The sequence below is a fragment of the Mustela putorius genome, unplaced genomic scaffold (genome assembly GCF_011764305.1).
Source record: "Mustela putorius furo isolate JIRA1106 unplaced genomic scaffold, ASM1176430v1.1 tig00000738_pilon_pilon_pilon, whole genome shotgun sequence".
Classification (NCBI taxonomy): domain Eukaryota; kingdom Metazoa; phylum Chordata; class Mammalia; order Carnivora; family Mustelidae; genus Mustela; species Mustela putorius.
Window position 1 is genome coordinate 4,962,865 of NW_025421463.1, and position 20,988 is coordinate 4,983,852.

The window sequence follows — 20,988 nt, forward strand, 5'->3', positions numbered from 1 at the left end:
ATAGATCCTTCTTGTGTATGCTTAATTACTCTCAATTTGCTGAACCTTTCTGAAGTTTTTATAAACCAAAAACACACTAAGTCATTTTTTTGTTTTTGATGGTAAGAAGAATCTGAGTTCTCTAGGCATTTAATAATGGCATTAGCATAAAATGTTTTAATTATTTGATAGCACATCTTCATTATGTATTTTGTTCTTTGACCCTAGGGTACATGTGAAATCCTCTTGACAATATCTGTTCTTTATCAGAAAGGCAAAACGCCTGTTGCCTCATCTTTATCTTGTAAATAGGACCTGGAGCCCTTGATGAAGAATTAAAATGTTAATTGAATGGATTTTGATTTTGTGAACCGTTATCTTAGTTTACTCTTTTGAGAATCAGTTAAATTATATTTCTCAAATCAGTGCTGTAAGACTAATTTATAAAATATTTGGTTGCGTAGAGAGTATTAGGCTGCCCAAACAGAAACCATGACCTCCGTCTTCTAACACCTTGTTACTCAAAGTGTGTTCCGAGGACTAGCAGCATCTTTATCACCTGGGAGCTTGTTAGGGAATGCACAGTCTCAGACCCCCCAGTCCAAAGCCTCATTTGAACAGTGTCTTTAGGTGCATGTCAAAGTTGAGAAGTATTGTTTCAACAGACATTTTTATTGACTTTGACTTGTTGGTGTATTTCCTGGATAGGAAGCACTGTTCAAAATGATAAAAATGAGAAGATGATAATGCAGTGTTTGAAAAAATTGTATGTTGTGTAATTAGTATGAAAGCATTGGATAAAATAGGAAACAAAAAAAGAAGAAGAAGAAAACTTGCTTCTTTTTTTTTTTTTAAGATTTTATTTATTTATTTGACAGAGAGAGATGACAAGCAGGCAGAGAGGCAGGCAGAGAGAAAGGAGGAAGCAGGCTCCCTGCTGAGCAGAGAGCCCCATGTAGGGCTCGATCCCAGGACCCTGAGATCATGACCTGAGCCGAAGGCAGCAGCTTAACCCACTGAGCCACCCAGGCGCCCCAGAAAACTTGCTTCTAGTACAGTATTCTGCATCTGAGAATGTTCACAGTTTGCCACTTTCTTAGCCATTTTTCCTTGACTTTTGAGAGAAAGAACAAATAGGTTTCTCCTTGGCATTCTAGAATGTTTACCTGAAAAGGGATCTTAGAGATGATTCTTCATTTTACAGATGAGCAAACTGGGAGCTAAGAATGTTAAGCGACTTACCTAGATCACATAGCTTGGGTTCCCCATGTCCTGACTTTCAGAGCGCTGTTCTTGATACCGCCTGTGCTACCCCTCTGTGTTGCTGAAAGCTATACTGCTAGTTGTTTCTGTTGATGTTGGTTGAAATCATACTGAACAGTTATGAGAATATATCTAATATGCCTCACAACATTGTGGGGAAATGGTGGGGGCTAATGTCTCCTTTCCTTTTTGTGAGCTCATGAATAGCTTCAGAAGAAGATGTTACTTGTCTGGAAGTTAAACTGCTTCTTCTCTGAAGCAGGTGAGCTTGCTGCAATAGACCTGTGCTCCCTGAAGTGGGAAGGCACAGGAGTGTGGGGGAAGGTGTGGTAATCGCCTGTTCTGCTGAGATGACAGTGGTTTTGAGTATTTAAAAGTAATGTTATTTTTCTTTATATCTCTTATTTAAATACAAGTCTATGAATCAGGAAAGGAAACTTTTCAACAAAGAATCCTGAAAGAACTGGGCTAACTGTACTCCCCTCACATTGATCCTTTTCCCATACCATATGCAAAAATTCACTTCAAATGGGTCATAGGCCTAAATGTGAAAGCTAAAGGACACAAAAGGTATGAACTATAAAAGAAAAACTCTTTTGTTTTTAAATATTTTATTTATTTATTTGACAGAGATCACAAATAGGCAGAGAAGCAGGCAGAGAGAGAGGAGGAAGCAGGCTCCCCGCTGAGCAGAGAACCTGATGGGGGGCTTGATCCCAGGACCCCAGGATCTTGACCTGAGCTGAAGGCAGAGGCTTTAACCCACTGAGCCATCCAAGCGCCCCAAAAGAAAAACTCTTAAATTGGACTTTATCAGGTTTAAATACTTTTTAATTTTTGTTTAATTCCATTTTGTACGTTATTGAGAAAATTAAAAGACACGCTATAGAATGGGAGAAAATATTTAGGTGCGTCTGTCAAAGGACTTGTAGAATTCTTAGAACTCAAATAACAAGATAACCTCTGCACCCCGCCCCCCCCAAAAAGAAAGAAAAATGGGAAAAGGGGCGCCTGGGTGGCTCATTGGGTTAAACCTCTGCCTTTGGCTCAGGTCGTGATCTCAGGGTCCTGGGATCGAGTTCCGCATCGGGCTCTCTGCGGGGATCCTGCTTCCTCCTCTCTCTCTCTCTCTTTGTCTGCCTATCTGCCTACTTGTGATCTCGGTCTGTCAAATAAATAAATAAAATATTAAAAAAAAGAAAATGGGAAAAGACTTGATCAGACACTTCAGAAAATATGGAAATGGTCAATAAGCATATGAAAAGATGCTCTACATCATTGACCATCAGGGAAATGCAAATTAAAACCACAGTGAGGGGTGCCTAGGTGGCTCAGTGGGTTAAAGCCTCTGCCTTTGGCTCAGGTCATGATCTCAGGGTCCTGGGGCATGGGGGGCATAGGGTTCTCTGTTTGGCAGAAAGCCTGCTTCCTCCTTTCTCTACCTGCCTCTCTGCCTACTTGTGATCTCTATCTGTCAAATAAATAAATAAAATCTTTAAAAATAAATAAATAAAATAAAACCACAGTGAGACACCAGTACCTACCCACTATAATGATTAAAATTAAAAAGACTGGCAATACTAAGTCTTGACAAGGCTACAGAGCAATGGGAGTTCATACACTGCTGGTGAAATATAAAATGGTATAATCACTTTTGGAAAACACTTTGGAAAAGAAATTTGGCATTTCTTACAAAGTTAAACGTATTTATTACATGACGCAGCAGTTCTACTCCTAAGTCTTTTCCCAAGAGAAATGGAAACATTCACATTTGCACATGAAGGTTGATATCAGCTTTATTTTTAGTGATTCCAAACTGGAAAGAACATAGATGTCCATCAACAGATGAATGGATAAATTGTGGTATATCCATAAAGTGAAAAATTAGTAGCAATAAAAATGAACAAACTACTGATATATTCTAAAACATGGACAAATTTAAAAAACATGCTGAATGTAAGAAGCTGTACTCAAATGAGTACATACTGGCTTATAGCATTTATATAATATTCTTAAAAATGCAGACTCTAGTATCCTTTTCAGTAATAATAATAATAATAACAATAATAGACCAACTATTGATACATAAAACACCCTTGGTGATTGTCCAGAGAGTTATGCTGAGTGAAAAAACCAATTCCAAAGGTTATGTATTGTATGATTCCATTTGTATGACATTTTTGAAATGATAAAATTATGGATAGGGAAAACAGATTGATGGTCGTCAGGGGCTAAAGACCGGGAGGAAAGTAGATGTGGTTATAAAAGGTCAGCATGAGGAACCCTTGTAGTGTTGGAAATGTTCTGTATCTTGCCTCTTCTGTATCTTGACTCTGTCAATGTCAGTATCCTAGTTGTAATGTTGCACTATAATTTTGCAGGAAGTTGTCATTAGAGGGGACTGGGCAAAGGAAACATGGGGTCTCTCTGTATTATTTTTTGTAACTGCATATGAATCTATAATTACTTCAACATAGAAAGTTTACTTGAAAAATGCAGACAGTTTGGCAGCTTTTCAAAAAATTAAGCATAGAATTACCCTGTGACCCAGCACTTCCACTCCTAGATGTGTACTCAAGAAAACTGAATACATTCATCTGCACAAAAACTTGTAGTGGTGTTAGCCAAATATGGAAACAACACAAGTGTCCCATCAGTCGATAAATGGATAAACAGAATGTGCTAGATCTTTACAATGGAATGTTACTCAGCCATAAAAAGGAATTAAGTACAGATAAAGTCTATAAAATGGGTGAACCTTGGAAATACTATGCCAAATGAAAGAAGAGAGACATAAAAGGCCACGTACTGTAAAATTGCGCTTATATGAAATGTCCAGAATAGGCAAATTCATAGAGAAAATATACCATTGGTTGTCAGGGCCTGGTGTTGGGGGGATGGGATGGGGTTTGGCTGGCTGCTAACGGAGAAGGGGTTTGTGGGGAGGTAATGAAAATGTTCTAGAATTAGACAGTGATGGTTGCACACCTTTGAGAGTGTACTAGAAACTGCTGGATTATACACTTTGAATATGTGAATTGAGTGGTATGTGAATTCTGTCTCAATTTTAAAAATTGTATAAGAAAAAAACGCAGGTTTCTCTGGAGTGTCAGACAGCAGATCAGTTGTTGCTTGGGGCCGGAAGTAGAGAAGTTAACTGCAAAAGGGTATAAGAGAACTTGAGGGGCTGAAAATGTTGTATGTCTTTATTGTCATAGTAGTTGTGCAGGTGTATGCATTTTGTTAAAACGCATTGAACTGCATGCTTAAAATGGGCGAAGTTTATTATATCTAAATTAAACTAAAATTGATTTTTAAAACTTACAAAATTATCTCTAATTGTTATAAGCTTTAAGTGATCTTTAGCTTATCTCTTATAATGCAAGGCTTAACAACTGTTAGGAAAATTAACCCAAGGACTCTGACTTCTGTTGCTAATTTCTCTTACTCTTTTCCACCTAGTCAATTTACAAAGTGAAATTAGATTGATCTGTTGCAGTCATACTACACTCTTGTGCTTTGAATTAGTATGATTCTGTTGCTCCTCTTTTCAAAAGTATGAGTGGGTGTAATTGTTGTAATTTTTGTTAAGTTTATGGAACATTCTGTTGGTTTGTACTGCTGTTTTCCTTTTATGTGCAACAGAAGAATGTTCCGTTGGGTATAACATACCAGATTGATTGCCTTTCACCTCTACTCTGGAGTACCCAGAGCTAATTTGGGCACCAGGAGATTGGAGTTAAAATCACTCTTGAAGGAAGTAAGCAAAAGGAGAATAGTTGGTAGCACAGCTAGGTAATGCTTAAAATAAAACCGAACAAGTGTGTGAACTTCTTTCCAACTTGCACCCATCCCTGTCTCCCAGCCCCTGATCTGTTGTGAGGAAATGTGCTATATTGCACAAAACCCTTCAAGGGAACAGTTTTGGGAGATAATTTCTAAGTTAGAAAAACCAGCTTTGTTAGTTGGTTTCTGAATTTTCTGCCTGAGGTTTCCTTCCCCTGCCCTCACTCAGTTCTTGGGCCTGACAGTACCTAACCCTGGGAAGAGTGTTTCCTATTGAAAATTCTGCCCTACAGGTGGACAGATCTTCTATTATTTCCCTTAAACATAACCAAGATAGCCATATATTTTTTTTTCTAATTCCAGTACAGTTAACGTACAGTGTTACATTAGCTTCAGGTGTACATCACAGTGATTGAGCAATTCTATACATTAGTCCATGCTCATCATGGGAAGTGTACTCTTCACCCCCTTCACCTGTTTGACCCATCCCTCTGTCAGCCTCCCCTCTGTGAACCTCCAGTTTTCTGTACTTAAGAGCCCATTTTTTTATTTGTCCTTTTTTCCCCTTTGTTTTGCTTCTTAGATTCCACATATGAGTGAAGTCATACAGTATTTCTCTCTCTCTGACCTATTTGACTCAGCATTGAACCCTCTAGATCCATATATGATGTTGCAAATGGCAAGGTTCTGTTCTTTTATACAGCTAATATTCCACTGTATCTATGTATACCACATCCTCTTTATCCATTCGTCTGTCAGTGGATGCTTGCATTCATAATTGGGCTATTTTTTAATATGCTGCAATAAACATAGGGGTACATATATCATTTCGAATTAGTGTTTTTGTATTCTTTGGGTAAATATCCAGTAGTGTGATTACTGGATTATAGGGTGATTCTATTTTTAATTTTTTGAGGAACCTCATACTGTTTTCCACAGTGGCTGCACAGTTTGCATTCCCACCAACAGTGCAAACAGAGGGATCCTTTTTTTCCACCTCCTCGCCAACACTTGTTACATCTTGTGTTTTGATTTTAGCCATTCTGACAGGTGTGAGGTGCTGCCTCATTGTGGTTTTGATTTGCATTTTCCTGATGATTAGTGATAGGGAGCCTCTTTTCATTTTTCTGTTGGCCATCTGCATGTCTTCTTTGGAAAAATGTCTGTTTGTGTTTTCTGCCCATTTTTTAATAGGATTATTTGGGTGTTTAGTTTTATAAGTTGTTTTTTTTTTTTTTTAACATATTTCGGATACTAACTCCTTATTGGAGATGTCATTTGCAAATATCTTCTCCCATTCAACAGGTTGTCTTTTAGTTTTATTGGTTGTTTCCTTTTCTGTGCAGAAGCTTTTTATTTTTATGTAGTCCCAATAGTTTATTTTTGCTTTTGTTTCCCTTACCTTAGACATATTTAGAAAAATGTTGCTCTGGCTGATGTCAGAGAAATTACTGAGAAATTGCTCTTTTAGGGTTTTTATAGTTTCAGGTCTCACATTTAGGTCTTTAGTCCATTTTGAGTTTATTTTTGTGTATGGTGTAAGAAAGTGGTCCAGTTTCATTATTTTGCTTGTAGCTGTCCAGGTTTCTCAATGCCTTTTGTGGAAGAGACTATCTTGTTCCCATCGCATATTCTTTTTTTTTTTTTCCTCAAACCAGCAGTGGCTCAGGGCCCTGTCAAGTCTTTATTTGATACCACTCCCTTTGCATTCTTGCCTCCTTTGTTGAAGATTAATAGACCATATGGTTGTCAATTTATTTCTGAGCTCTGTATTCTGTTCCATTGATCTACGCCTCTGTTTTTGTGCCAGGACCATACTTTTTTTTTTTTTCTTTTTTTAAGACTTTATTTATTTATCAGAGAGAGAGAGGGGGAGAGAGCGAGCACAGGCACACAGAATGGCAGGCAGAGGCAGAGGGAGAAGCAGGCTCCCTGCTGAGCAAGGAGCCCGATGTGGGACTCAATCCCAGGACGCTGGGATCATGACCTGAGCCGAAGGCAGCTGCCCAACCAACTGAGCCACCCAGGCGTCCCTTTTTTTTCATTTTTTAAGAAGATTTTATTTATTTATTTGTTTATTTGACAGAGAGAAGCACAAGCAGGAAGAGCAGCAGGCAGAGGGAGAGGGAGAAGCAGGCTTCCCCAAAGAAGCAGGCTTCCCAATGTGAGTCTCCATCCCAGGACCCCAGGATCATGACCTGAGCCAAAGGCAGATGCTTAACCAACTGAGCCACCTACGTGCCCCCATATTATTTTAGTTACTGCAGCTTTATAGTGTATCTTGAAATCTGAGATTGTGATACCTCCAGTTTTGTTTTTCTTTTTCAAGATTGCTTTAGCTATTCTGGCTAAAGGTTCCATACAAATTTCTGGATTATTTGTTCTAGTTCTGTGAAGAATGTTGGTATTTTGGTAAGGATTGCACTAAATCTGTAGATTGCTTTGGGTAGTATGGACATTTTAATAGGATTTGTTTTCCTAATCCACGAGCATGGAATATCTTTCCATTTGTGTCATCTTTAGTTTCTTTCATCGGTATTTTATAATTTCCAGAGTACAGATCTTTCACCTCCTTGGTTCAGTTCCTTCCGAGGTATTTTATTATTTTTGGTGCACGTGTAAATGAGATTTTTTCTTTATTTCTCTTTCTGCTACGTCATTATTAGTGTATAGAAATGCAACAGATGTCTGTATATTGATTTTGTATCCTGTGACCTTACTGAATTAATTTATCAGTTCTAATAGTTTTTTGGTGGAGTCTGTAGGGTTTCTTTCTGTAGTATCATGCTATCTGCAAATAGTGAAAGTTTTACTTTTTTCTTAATGGATTTGGATGCCTTTTGTTTCTTTTTCTTGCCTGATTGCTGTGAGACAGCCTTATATTTTAAAAATGAACCATTAGTTGGGGCGCCTGGGTGGCTCAGTGGGTTAAGACCTCTGCCTTCGGCTCAGGTCATGATCCCAGGGTCCTGGGATCGAGCCCCGCATCGGGCTCTCTGCTTGGCGGGGAGCCTGCTTCCCACCCCCCTCTCTGCCTACTTGTGATCTGTCAAATAAATAAATAAATCTTTAAAAAAATAAAATAAAAATGAGCCATTAGAAACTAGTAGAGACCAAACAGGAAAATGCAAAGACAAATCCCAAAACATTCAGAGGCATATTTCTAGAGTATGGAATTCTAAGTGGATTTTGTGAGAATTCCAACAAAAACATGAAAATATATTTAAAATAACATAATAGTAGCCAGCACTCAAGTAGGATTTACCATGTGCCACAGTGTTCCAGGCTCCTTACATATATTAACTCTTTTAATGTTTGCAGCAACTATGTAAGATGGATGCTCTTACTATCCCATTTTACAGATACTGAAATTGAGGGGCAAAGTGGATAAGGAACTCGGTCAGTGCCACACACCTGGTAAGTGGTAGAGCTTAGATTGCACCTAGGTGGTCTGGCTTTAGAAACTCTGCTCTTTATCACATTATATTGTTTTCCACGGGAGTTTCAAATCCTTTTATCCTCCAAGTGTATATAGTATCTCCTGACAGCCTACCCAACTTATCTAAGTTCCTTTGTCCTGTTCTTGGAGTACTTGGCCTACCTATATTTTTGCCCCCTTCTCTTCCTTCCTTATCCCTCTTCCCAGAATTCTGTGACATAACCATTAAAGACAACAACAAAAAACCTTTAACCTCCTTGTCTTTTATAATACTTGTATTTTTTTTTTGAAGAGATTTTTATTTATTTGAGAGCGTGAGTGAGGGAAGGGGAGGGCAGAGGGAGAGAGAGAAGCGGACTCCCCACTGAGCAGGGAACCAGCCACAGAGCTCGATCCCAGGACCCTGAGATCATGACCTGAGCCAAAGGCAGATGAGTAACCGACTAAGCCACCCAGGCGCCCCGTAATGCTTGTCTTAAATTCTGTTGCCCTCGACTTCCTTTCTGCATAGGGATGACCTTTTCTCTACAGTTAACCCTATTTAGAAAGTTTCTGTGCTTTTAACAGTGAGTCTTGTACCTGTTCACGAAGATTGGAAAGGATGCTGTTTTGTATTACAGCATAGTAAGATTTCTGACTCTTCTACCCATGGCCAAAAACTAGTGTCATGTGTTTGAAACTAAGCAAAACCTCGAGTGTCTTGCCATAAATGTGCATTAGAAATTTTTTCCGATGTAGCGAATAGTTTCTGTGGATAGGAAGTAAATTTAAACCTGTGTATCTTTAGAGTAGGAACATTTTCCATGTGAAGGTCCTTGTTGGCTCTGTTAAGAAAAAGGTCCCTTGCCTCCTTCTCCCTTTCCTGCTGAGCTCTGTAGTACAGAGCTTTTAGGACTTCTTAAAAGGTGAGTTTTACGTCTGCTGAAGTCTGTCCTTGAGATGTTTGTAAATATTCTTCCATTAACTTTATTTTTATTTTTTATTCTTTTCCATTAACTTTATCCTGAAGATCCCTTGCAGTTAGGCTTTTGGTCAACTCACTCAGTGTTGCTAACTTTATGTTTAATCCCAACTAATGTGGCAGGGTGAATGTTTTTAGAAAAACCTTGATTAATTTGAAAAAGAAGTATATTTTTGATGTACTCATAGAATTTTCCAGGTATTACTTGAAAGGTGTTTGAGAACCCTGTAAAACACAAGGTCCCCACTTGCATAGGGATCATATTTCATCTTAGGTAGTTTAGAGTAAGAGCTTAGGTAATATCCAGTTCTGCAGTCAACACTCGTACTCTTGGAATAGTAAGTTTCCCAGTGTGCTTAGTTTTACCAGCTTACCTCCTTAATCACCCTCTCTACCACGCTTTTCCCTTTGGCTTTCTGGGTTTTATCTACCTTTCCTTCCTTCTCTCTCTCCTATTTCCCATCTGCTTTATTTATTATCCTATTATCCATAGGTCTCCGAGAATGCCCTGCTCCTTCTCCCCTTTTCAGCCACCTCCCCCCATTCCCCTCTGGTTATTTTCATTTTTTCTCATTCTTCATGTACATATACTTTGAGATTATATGTTTATTTATGGGATTCTTTTGTTCAGTGTGTATTTCCCTCAGTAGATTATCAACTCTGTGAAGAATGTATCTGCCTGTTACTCTTTTTTTGCTTTTAATTTTTTTTATTTATTGAAGTGATCGCTATATCCTAAATGGGGCTCGAACTCATAGACCCTGAGATGAAGTGTCCCATGCTCCTCCAACTGAGCCAGCCAGCCTCCCCCTGTTACTGTTAACTTTGTTTTACTATTTTATATCCAGCATCTCTTTAGCTTGATGCGAAATTACTGATTAAATATATGTTGATGAATGACTGATACGAACATGAAATACTGGAGAGACTGGGAAGAAGAAAACCACTCCCGGAACATTCAGTATTCAGGTGCTCCAACCCTGTTTCTCATAGAGCAAGTACAGACCATCCTGCTAATGGATGACCCTCTGGTTCCTTTATAAAATGTAGAGGGTCATCTTTTTTTGGTTACTCTTTTTTTTGGTTACCAGCTCTCCCTCTCCCTCATTCATTTTGAGAAAAGTCATTCTCAATTTTTGTGAAATGTCGAGCTATATAAACTAGGGGGAGTATTCTATGCCTGTCACTGGGTATATGTCTGTCTGGGGTTGAACCAAAAATTTTTTCCTGTTTCGAGTAAGGAGCTAGTACATATTTGGGAGCACTGTATGGTTCAGCTCATTAAGTTAGAGACTTAAATGTTTTCTTTTTAATATACTAGTTTTGTTTCAGGCTTTGGGAGATCATTGTGGCATATTTAAGTCAGAGGACTTCCCAGTTTTCATTAAAATGGCAGGTGTTCAGGGGCGCCTGGGTGGCTCAGTGTGTTAAGCCGCTGGCTTCGGCTCAGGTCATGATCTCAGGGTCCTGGGATCGGGTCCCGCATCGGGCTCTCTGCTCAGCAGGGAGCCAGCTTCCCTTCCTCTCTCTCTGCCTGCCTCTCTGCCTACTTGTGATCTCTCTCTGTCAAATAAATAAATAAAATCTTTAAAAAAAAAAAAATGGCAGGTGTTCATTTTGAAATTTAATAGCTCAAGCTCAAACCAACAGTGTTAGTGTCTCTGTGCTCTGTTCCCTGCCCACTGCTTTCTTCATCTCAGAGTACTTTCAAGGTGAAGATTGACAGTTTTCGGTGAGATATGTGGTGCTCCGGAAAGCTCTTGGCTTAATGTCTCAGTCTCACAAATTGTTTTCATAAGGACGTCAGACAGTTTTAAACTTGGTATGCTGGTAGTGGGATTAAAATCCCACAAACTTTATTTCTTGGAAAACTTCCCTTTCTTCTGATTTCTTTTCTTTTGTTACTTTAAGCTTTCTAAATTGTCTTTGTTTGTTGAAGGTGCTTAAAATTTTCTTTTTCTAGTAAAAGAGATTTAGAAATTTAGGTTCAGAAAATTTACAGTTTAACAAATGCTCTTGTAAACTATTCATGAAAAAGATGGGTCGTTTAAGTTTAGAAATCACTTTTAAGATGCAAATTGCTAAGTGGCGGTGTTACATGTTTGAGTTTCTTGGCCTTTCAGGGTGTCATTCTTTCAGCCCCGTAGCTAAATATCAAGAGGCTACATGTTCAACCATAAAACATTAGCCTCTGCCAGCATTACATCAACTCCACGAAACCTTATTGGCTAATTATCCCCTGGGACTAGGACATGGATTTGGCAGCTTGTGAAAGCTGCTTTTTCCAATTTCTCCCTTCCTGGCTGTGACATATCCCAAAGGAATGAAGTTGAGAAATAATCATCTTCTTTTGAAAGCTCTCAGCCTCTCATTCCCACAGTGGTTCTCATGGTCAGGGATAGAAGATCCCTTCTTTCATTTGAGGACTTCTTGTTGCTGATGATGTATTCTTTAAGTAGTGACCACAGCACCCCAAATGAGCTGTGGAAGGTTGGTGGCAAGGAGACTTATGCTTCTTGAAGTGTGTTTCTGGGTGGTTGTCTACATTGATCCTAGTGCTTTTAGTAAGATCCTCTTATATTACCAAAATTACAGAAGCTGGAAGTCTAGGATTGAGAAGTCTGTGTGGTCATCATCAGTTTCAGTTGACACATGGTATAAAGAATTAGTATTGACATTTAAGATTTCCTTTCATGAAGATTCATAAAGTAACTTTCTTAAGGGCAACATTAGATAGTAAGAACTCTCTGACCTTAAGCAATCCTCTTAGTGTCTTTTAGCCTCATTTTTTTTTTTATCATTAAAATAAAGATGTAGTACTTGCTTTATTTTCCACAGAAGGTGTCGTAAGGATGGAATGAAATAACATGCGTACAGTTTCCCCAAGATCACCAGCTGAGCTGCTAGTTAGCCTATGCAGGAGGCCCATTTTAGGCTTCCTCTTACCTGACCTTTCTTTACCATTTGACCCTATTTGATATTCTCTCCTCATTCTGTGTTCAGGGTTCTTTGTGTAATCTTGACTAATTTAGGCATAAAATACATTTTTGGGAAGAGTATTGTGTACCACACAGTCTTAAGAAGAAATGAGCAGAAGTTGAGTGAGGCAGCACACAGAAGAACGTGTCATGGGACCAGTCTGCTGAGGACTCTCACTGGACCTTCTCTGCTACTGTTGCTGTCCTGATGTCCCACAAACACTTGGTGCCACTGGCACTGCCACCAATAGACATTTGCCACTGTGCCATGAATAATTTCTGGTTGTATTTTCAACCTTTGTATCATTCCCCCAATTTTCAGGGTTCTAGATGGGAGGGTCTGTTTGGCCAGACTTGGGTCATATTTGTGAGCCAGAGGCCAAGATGCTGAGAGGGATGTTCCTCTTCAGTTTCTGTACTAGGAAGAGGGCCTGCCTTCCCCGATCTTGGAATTTCCCCCAAGTAAGAAAGGTATTCAGATCCTGGGCAGGTAAACTGTAGATACTGTTCTTTTTCCAGCTTGCCTTCTGCCTCTCTGTGTACTATGCAGTCTCTTTGCAGTCTTCTCTTCTTCCTGTCCCTCAAATGTATTTTCCAGGATTAGTCCTTGACCCTTTTTTCTCCTCAGTCTGCACATTCTCCCCAGCAATCTCATCCTAGTATGTGGTTTCAGCTACCACTTACTCAGGATGTCTGCATCTGTATCTCTAACCCCAGCTTACTTCCTGGGCTCTGGGTTCATTTAATCCACTCATTCTTCCTACCTGGACATCTGGGTGACTCACATGTACTTCAGACTTTTACATATTAAAAGACGATGTCACCATTCCCCAAGACTGCCCCTGCATCTCCTAACTTGGTGCCAGTTACCTAAGCAGAAAATTAGGAGTCATTCTCAATTCCTCATCTGTTTGGTCTCTTGAGTTCTGTAGATCCTAGTTCTGCTTTGACTTCTCATATTTTGTCTCCCTCTCCTTCATCAGACTCCCCTCGTTTCTCACTGTGGTTTCAGTAGCCTTCGGATTGGTCTCCTGGCCTGTAGTTGGACTCTTCTCAAGCCTATCCTACATAGAGCTGCCAACATGCTTTTTCTAGTAATCACTTCGAATCATTTTTAATCTTCTCAGACTTCTTTCCTTCCTTCCTTCTTCTTCCTTTCTTTCTTTTCTTTTCTTTTTTCTTTCCTTTTATTCCTGCCTTCATTCCTTCCCTCCCTCCCTCCTTCCTTCCTTCCTTTTTTTCTTTCTTTCTTCCTTTCTTCCTTTCTTTTGTAGGGTCCATGCGCAGTGTGGAGCCCAGTACAGGCCTTGAACTCATGTCGCTGAGATCAAGACCTGAGCTGAAATCAAGAGTTGGATTCCTAACTGACTGAGCTACCCAGGAGCCCCTTCTTCCATTTCTTTTGGGGTAAAATTTAAAACTATTATATTCGTATCTTCGGCCTCTGACTAATTATTCAGTCATCTTCTATCACTTCCAACTTCAGAGTCTCCAGCAATGCTGAACTGCTTTTAGTATCCAGACCATTCTGTGCTCTTTTAATTTTCTGTTCCTTTGCATATAATCTTCCCTCTGCCTTGACCATTTCTTTTTCTGCTTGCCTGCCCACCAGCTCTTCCTCTTTCAAGTCCCAGCAAGGGCTGCCTCTTCTGAGATGCATGTGGTCTTTCATTCCCAGACAGACTGACGTCCTCCTTCAACTATGTTCTCCCTGTATCTAGTACAGATCGTCAGAGTGACTATTACCTAGTTATTCCTAGTGGGTCTCATCATTAGAAATAAGTTCTTTGAATGCAGGGGTGGTGTCTTAATTCTGTATCCCCAGTTCCTGGCACACAGCAAGTATAAGATAGTTTTTATTTAAGAACTAAGTGCATGAAAGCACTTTGAGAAGTAAAGCACTGTAGGGGTGCCTGGGTGGCCCAGTTGTGGAGCCTTCGTCGGCCTTTGGCTCAGATCATTGTCCCAGGGTCCTGAGTTCGAGCCTTGAATCGGGTTCCCTGCTCTGTGGGAAGCCTACTTCTCCCTCTCACGCTCTCCCTGCTTGTGTTCCTATTCTCGCTATCTCTCTGTCAAATAAATAAATAAAATCTTAAACAAACAAACAAACAAAAAGTAAAGCACTGTACAAACGTTAACAGTATTTTCTTCATTGGCATTTTCTTATAAGGATTAGACCTTTTTTAAAAAAATTTTCAAAGTAGGCTCCACCCCCAGTGTAGAGCTCAGGGGGCTTGAATTCACAACCCTGAAATCAAGAGTTGGATGCTTCATCAGCTGAGCCACCCAGGTGCCCAAGGATTGGACCCTTTTTAACTCTAAAGTTCTATGATCTATAAATCAGTTCTGTTTTTATTTCATTCTTTTATCTCTGCAGGTGGCCAGAGGTCCAAGAGCCCTATTAGCCCCTCAGATGAGCTTGCCTTCTCTATGATCAGCCCCATAGTCCTTTCCCAAGTGTTCTTTTCTTTAGTTTTCCCCGCCTTCTACCTAATACACATTTGAATCCTGAATGATGACTTGTGTCATGTAGGACTCCATTTCCTTACCCCACACCACCAGTGCAGTCACTTTGCTTTAGCTGCTCTAGTTATCATAAGTTATATCATGATCCAAAATGTACGCATTATTAATATTCTGGAGATTCCCTAGAGAACCTAGAGGTTTATCTATTGATCTGGCTGGACTGATGGCTCTGTGGTTGCCTGTTCTTCTACCCCACAGCTCTCATCCCAGTTCTGTGCTCCTCCTGGGGGGCCTTAGCAGAGCAAACAGTATGTAGTTTAACTTATACTTCATTTTTTTTCAGGACTTGGCATTGCCTCTTGATTTACTGCACTGGGAAGAATAAGTTCTAATTTTTTTTTTCTTGTTCCTCCCTCTGAGGGAGCCTGCGTCATTGAGAAATGTTTAACCTCATGGCCTTGACTGAGGCTGGAAATTTGCCTAAGGGAACTTGAAGCAGGCAGTGTTTTTACTCAGATTCCCCCTTATGGGGAGGGGGATTTCAGCAGAGCCTGCCAAAAGAGGAAGATGTCGGGAAATTTTTTTAGTCGCAAAACCGTTGCCATTAGTTTATTAAAAGTATTTGAAGAGTTTTCAGGAGATAAGCTCAGACATTTTAAAATCCTTCTGGGAGAAAACTGTAGCTTCTACCAGGTATAAACAAAAATTGAGGCTGAGAAACTTAGCTTTTCAGTTGTGGATATGTTGTTATAAGAAAATTTGACCAGTTGGATGAGAAAGAGAAGCAAACCAAAAAGAATTTTAGTTCAGAAACTCTCACTTAGGGAAAATAGCTGTAGGCCGAGGCAAATCTCTATGGACTACGGGAAGAATTTGGCTTTTTATCAATTCTGAATTATCCTAATAGTAGATCATCACAGGGGTTTTCTTTGGCAAACTTCTCTTTCAAAATTCTTATTGGTATTGTCACTGTGTTCTATTTACAAAAGCATTTTGTTGATACAAATAAGATATTTGCCCAGTAAGAGTTAGAATAGTTGATCTTTTGTGTCCAAACAATGATCTCCCTATTAGGAGAAGGTGTGAACCAGCAAATGTTTAGAATATGACTACCTCTGCTTATTTTTATCTTTGTGTCACAGATGAGAAAAAGTTATACAGTTGTTTGCCAGTATGGAATGATAAGCTGAGCAGACTCTGGGCCCTGACAAGAGAAGAATTGTGCAGTTAGACCATTTGTGGCAACTTTGCAACTTCTGGAAAATTGGAAACAAGTACACAGTTCTTAATCCAAATACAGGCATTCCTCCCACCCTGAAAGATAGTTGGACTCTTCCAGCAGGTTGTCTTTCTGTGCAGTGGCTTTCCTGTTAGCATGGATGATTGAGGGTTGATAATATGTGTGACTAGTGTGAGACTAACTTTAATCAGCAAGTATTTATTAATTGCTGATCATATATTTAGCACTCTGATGGGTACTCTTGGGGGATTCCCAAGAAGTGGAAGGAATGATTCAGAAACTCGGGAAATTTATATGCTTATTGGAGGTACAGGGGTTAGAGAAGATTATTAAGTTCCTAAGAAAAAAAGATGTCAGTGAGATCAAGGAAACTTCACAGTGGAGGTGAGATTAAGGCTGAACTGTAGGGGGAAGAGTGCAGTTTGAATAGGCAAGAGGAGTCAGAGGAAGAAAGGGTTAATCAGATGGTATTCAGATAGGAAGAGTATCCTAAGACAGAATGTGGAAACTGGACTAGGCATGGTATGTGAGGAAGACTAAAGTTTTCACTTGATTCAAGAAGGAGCTGTAGGGTAGTTGCAAGAGAAGATTGGGTTTAATAGGTAACAAGGAGCTGGATTATTGAGGGCCCTGAATGTTAGATCACAGAGTTTGTCCTTCACCAGGACATAGTGGGGGTTATTTTAAGCTCCTGAGTAATATATTTATCAATCTATTTCTTTCCATAATTACTTTTTAAATTGGCATTTTAATTGATATATTGTTGATTTATCAGCAGTTGCAAGAAATAATAGTCATCCCTTGTACACAGTATTTTAAGTGCTAAGTTTGTAATATCACTTCAGAGTTCTTATCAATGTATAAGATAACCTGCTTTTCTTTTTTCTTTTTTAAGATTTTGTTTATTTGAGAGAGAGAATGAGAGAGAGAGAGCTTTAGATGGAGGAGATCAAAGGGAGAAGCAGGCTTCCCGCCAAGCAGGGATCCCAATGCAGGATTCGATCCTGGGACTCCAGGATCATGACCTGAGCTGAAGGCCATCGCTTAACGAACTGAGCCACCCAGGCACCCCAATAACCTGCTTTTCACAAGCATACAGAAAAATGATATGTATATATGTGCTTTTTAATAGCTATATGACAAAATATGATGCATAAAACTTGTGTTGTATGAGCAGAGTTCTTAAGAGAAACAACGAGTGACTTTTGCAAGGTGGTTAGGAAAAGCTTCATGGTGCTGGCACCATGTGGAATTGTTCCCTTGGCCCCTCATGTGTTGCAGGGTGTAGGCCAGATGCTAGGGATACAGTGTGAACAAGACAGACATGGTCTGTGTCCTTGTGCAGCCTGAAACTTACTGGTGAGAACAGACAAGTAACCATAGTAAAGCAGAACAGGGGTTATAATGGAAAATTCAGAGTGCCATGGGAGAACAGGGCAGGGCGATCCAAACAATGCTGGGGAACATCACAGAGAGGCCTTGCAAAGGGTGGGATGTTTACGCTGTGACCTGAAGGATGTTCTAGCACAGAGAGAGATGTGAAGGCCTGGAGGTGTCAGGTGAAATAGTGCATTTGAGGAGCGGAGGGACTTTTGTTACAATTGGTATGGAGAACATAGGATCATGGATGTGAGTGAGGGCTCAGTAGCCTGACTACCTGGGTTTACATCTTGGCCTTACCAATTACTAGTTGCCCTTGGACAGTTACTTCTCTGTGCTTCAGTTTCCCCATCTGAAAATAGACATAACTCCTACCTCAACTTGGGAGTAAATTATCTAGGATATATAATGCCCTTAGATTAGGGCCCGGCACACAGCAGGGCACACAGCAGGTGCTCGATACATGTTAGCTGTTACTGCTACTTCCATGACTGTAGTAATTAAATTTGAGAAGATAAGTGGTAAGAACATAACTTTGAGATTCACAGGGGTCTTAGAAGCCACTTTAGGAGTTCTGACTTTATCCTAAGAGTGGGAGGTCACTAAAGGGTTTGGAGTAGAGATGTGGCATTAGATTTGCATTTTAGAAAGATGATTCTGGTTTTAGTGTAGAAGATAAATTGAAGGAGGCTAGGAAAGGGGGCAGGGAGACCAAATAAGAGGGAGTTGCAGAAGTGCAGGTGAGAGGTGGCTGTCATGAGGGAATGGTTAGATTGAAAAGACATTTGTTCTCCAGTCATTTGACACCTAGTTATTGAATGCTTACTGTGTGCCGGGTAGACCTCTCAATTCTGCATGTAGAGTTCTCGTGGAGTTCTATTCGTAAGGGAGGTCAGTAACGACAAACAAATGTGTAACATATTATTAGGAATGATGTGTGTTATTAGGAAAAATAAAGCAGGAGGGGTACCTGGCTGGCCCACTTGGTGTGGAGCAGGCGACTCTATCTCAGGTTGTAGGTTCAAGCCCCATATTGGATGTAGAGATTACTTTAAAAAAAAAAAGAAAAAAAAAGGATCTTAGAGAGGGAGACAAACCATAAGTGACTCTTAACTGTAGGAAACAAACTGCGGGTTGCTGGAGGGGAGGTGGGTGGAGGACGGGGTAACTGCGTCATGGGTGTTGAAGAGGGCGCTGGAAGTAATGAGTATTGGGTGTTGTCCCCAACTGATGAATCACTAAATTCTACCCCTAAAACTATTAGTACAGTCTATGTTAATAAAAAATAAATGAAATAAAATCTTAGAAGGGGAAGAGACATGGGTGGTGAGAGTCTAATAAGGACAGTGGGGGAATGAATATGAGGGAGGAACATATGTACCCCAAGGACAGGGACCTTATGCACCTAGAATTGCTCTGAGCAGTGTCTGGCACACAGTGGATGCTCAGGGAATACTCGTTGAATGGATTGATGGTCAGACAGAATTTAAAATGAATGTACAGATACATCATTCTTCCAAACAAGCCTGATATCTAGGAAGGGGAGAGAAAGTTGTGGGTCAGCTTCCTAACTAGCATCTTTATTTCTCGTGAAAGGATAAGAAGAGAGACTCTGGAGCAGCTACACTATTAGGTTCAAATTTCGGCTTTGCCGTCTGCGAGATCTTGACTTTAGCCAAGTTACTTATCTTCTCCGTGCCTCGGTTTCTTTATCTGAAAAATGGGAACAACAGTAGTACCTCCCTCATGGCCTCACTGCAGGGTGTCTCAGCCTGAGCACTAGTGATATTTGGGGTGTTGTCTGGGGCTCTCCTCGTTGCAGGGTTTAGCAGAATTACCTGGTGCTGCCTCCTAGATGCCAGTAGCTACTTTCCAGCTGTAACAAAAAGAAGTGTCTCCAGATACTGCCATTTGTCCCCTTGGGGGCGAAATTGCCCTGGATTAAGAACCACTGGGCTTTTGTGAGGATTAAAAGTATTGATACGTGTAGAGCACACAGAACAGTATCCGGCACACAAACTTGAGCATAGTGGCTTCTAGGAAATAGTGTTTCTCCTAGCAGTGGCTGAGGACACTTTCAACTCCCATTTGATTAGTAAGAGAAACTTAAGGCACAGTTGCTGATGGAGTGTGAAAAAATGGTTTTATCTATTCCCAGTAAGATTTATTTCTGCACACTGCCACTTTCTGTGGATCTTCTGATATATCTCAATTGGAAGTTTATTTAAGGTGGAGGAACAGTCGTGATAGTTTTTTTTTATACTAACTAGGGTTTGGGGACACGTTTTTGTACCTAAGAGTATGCTTCTCTTCAGGTGTGTGGTAGATTTCAACAAAGTGCTGATGGAGGCCAACATCTATTCTAGTCAGAACTCCCCAACCATAATAAATGTGATCGGTATTTACTGTATTTGGCCACTAAAGAACTGAAACAGTAGTGTACTCAACAGTGTTTCATGGTTATATTTTATAAAGTAAATTTTTGTTGTGTATCACTTGTGCTTGCTGGTAGCTAATGCAGTGCATTAGCTGTTTGCAAGTGGTCTTCCCGCGGGAAGCTGTGAAGGTGGTGGTAGCTGCGGGTTCTGCTTACTGTGTAAAAACCATCATCTAACAAAGGCAGCAATCAGAATGAGGTAATTGCATAAATTCTTTAAAGTCATGATTTGTCACTCCCCATTTAGGGGATTATTACTATTTTTAAAATTGGCTTAAGTCCTTATATCTCAATCTATGTGTAAACAATTTTACATAGATGCATAAATCTGTAAATTTGCATCCTTATTTTTTAAGAGCAGACTTTTTCCCTTAGCATTCCCTCACTTCTTCGCCATTGCCTGCACACTGGTGAATCTTTACCCCCAAACCATGTAAACAACCTAGTGTATATCCTTCCATATTTTTCTCTGCACACACATAATCCTATTATAGATCCACATGCACGTACAAAAACACACAATGTTTTTTTCTTTTATTGGTTTGTTTTTAAATGAAATTACATGCCTTTTTTTTTTTTACCTTTTATTATTCTCACTCAACAATACTTCATGAGATCCTACATCATCTGACATAGCTCAAATTAGTTATTTTAAATGACTGTATGTTAGTTATGGATAATATATTCATTTTACTTCTTTCCTCTTTTGCTGTGATGAAAAACACTGCAATAAACTTCTTTTTTTTACATATGCTTTATGTATGTAGTTCTGTCGTGCGTTTTCTTAGGCATTGAACTGATGAGTTAGGGAGAACATGTATTTTCCAGTTCATTATATGCCTTAGCCAAATTACTTTTTTTTTTTTTAAGATTTTATTTATTTATTTGACAGAGATCACAAGTGGGCAGAGAGACAGGAGGGGGATGGGGGGAGGAAGCAGGATCTCCACTGAGCAGAGAGCCCGATGTGGGGTTCGATCCCAGGACCCTGAGATCATGACCTGAGCTGAAGGCAGAGGCTTAACCCACTGAGTCAGCCAGGCAGCCCTTTAATTAGGA

The 20,988-nt window shown here is 39.9% G+C and overlaps 1 protein-coding gene across 5 annotated transcripts in view; it reads left to right on the forward strand.

Annotated features, from left to right (window-relative positions):
- Positions 1-20,988, forward strand: part of MRTFA (myocardin related transcription factor A) — a 195,021-nt gene that overhangs the window by 105,545 nt on the left and 68,488 nt on the right. Inside the window, exon 2 of one of the 5 annotated variants that reach the window (XM_013045099.2) lies at positions 8,391-8,445. The exons of the other annotated variants lie outside the window; for them this stretch is intronic. Within the exon in view, the coding sequence (XP_012900553.1) occupies positions 8,391-8,445 (55 nt within the window). The remainder of the gene's footprint in view (positions 1-8,390; positions 8,446-20,988) is intronic. 5 annotated transcript variants of the gene reach the window in all.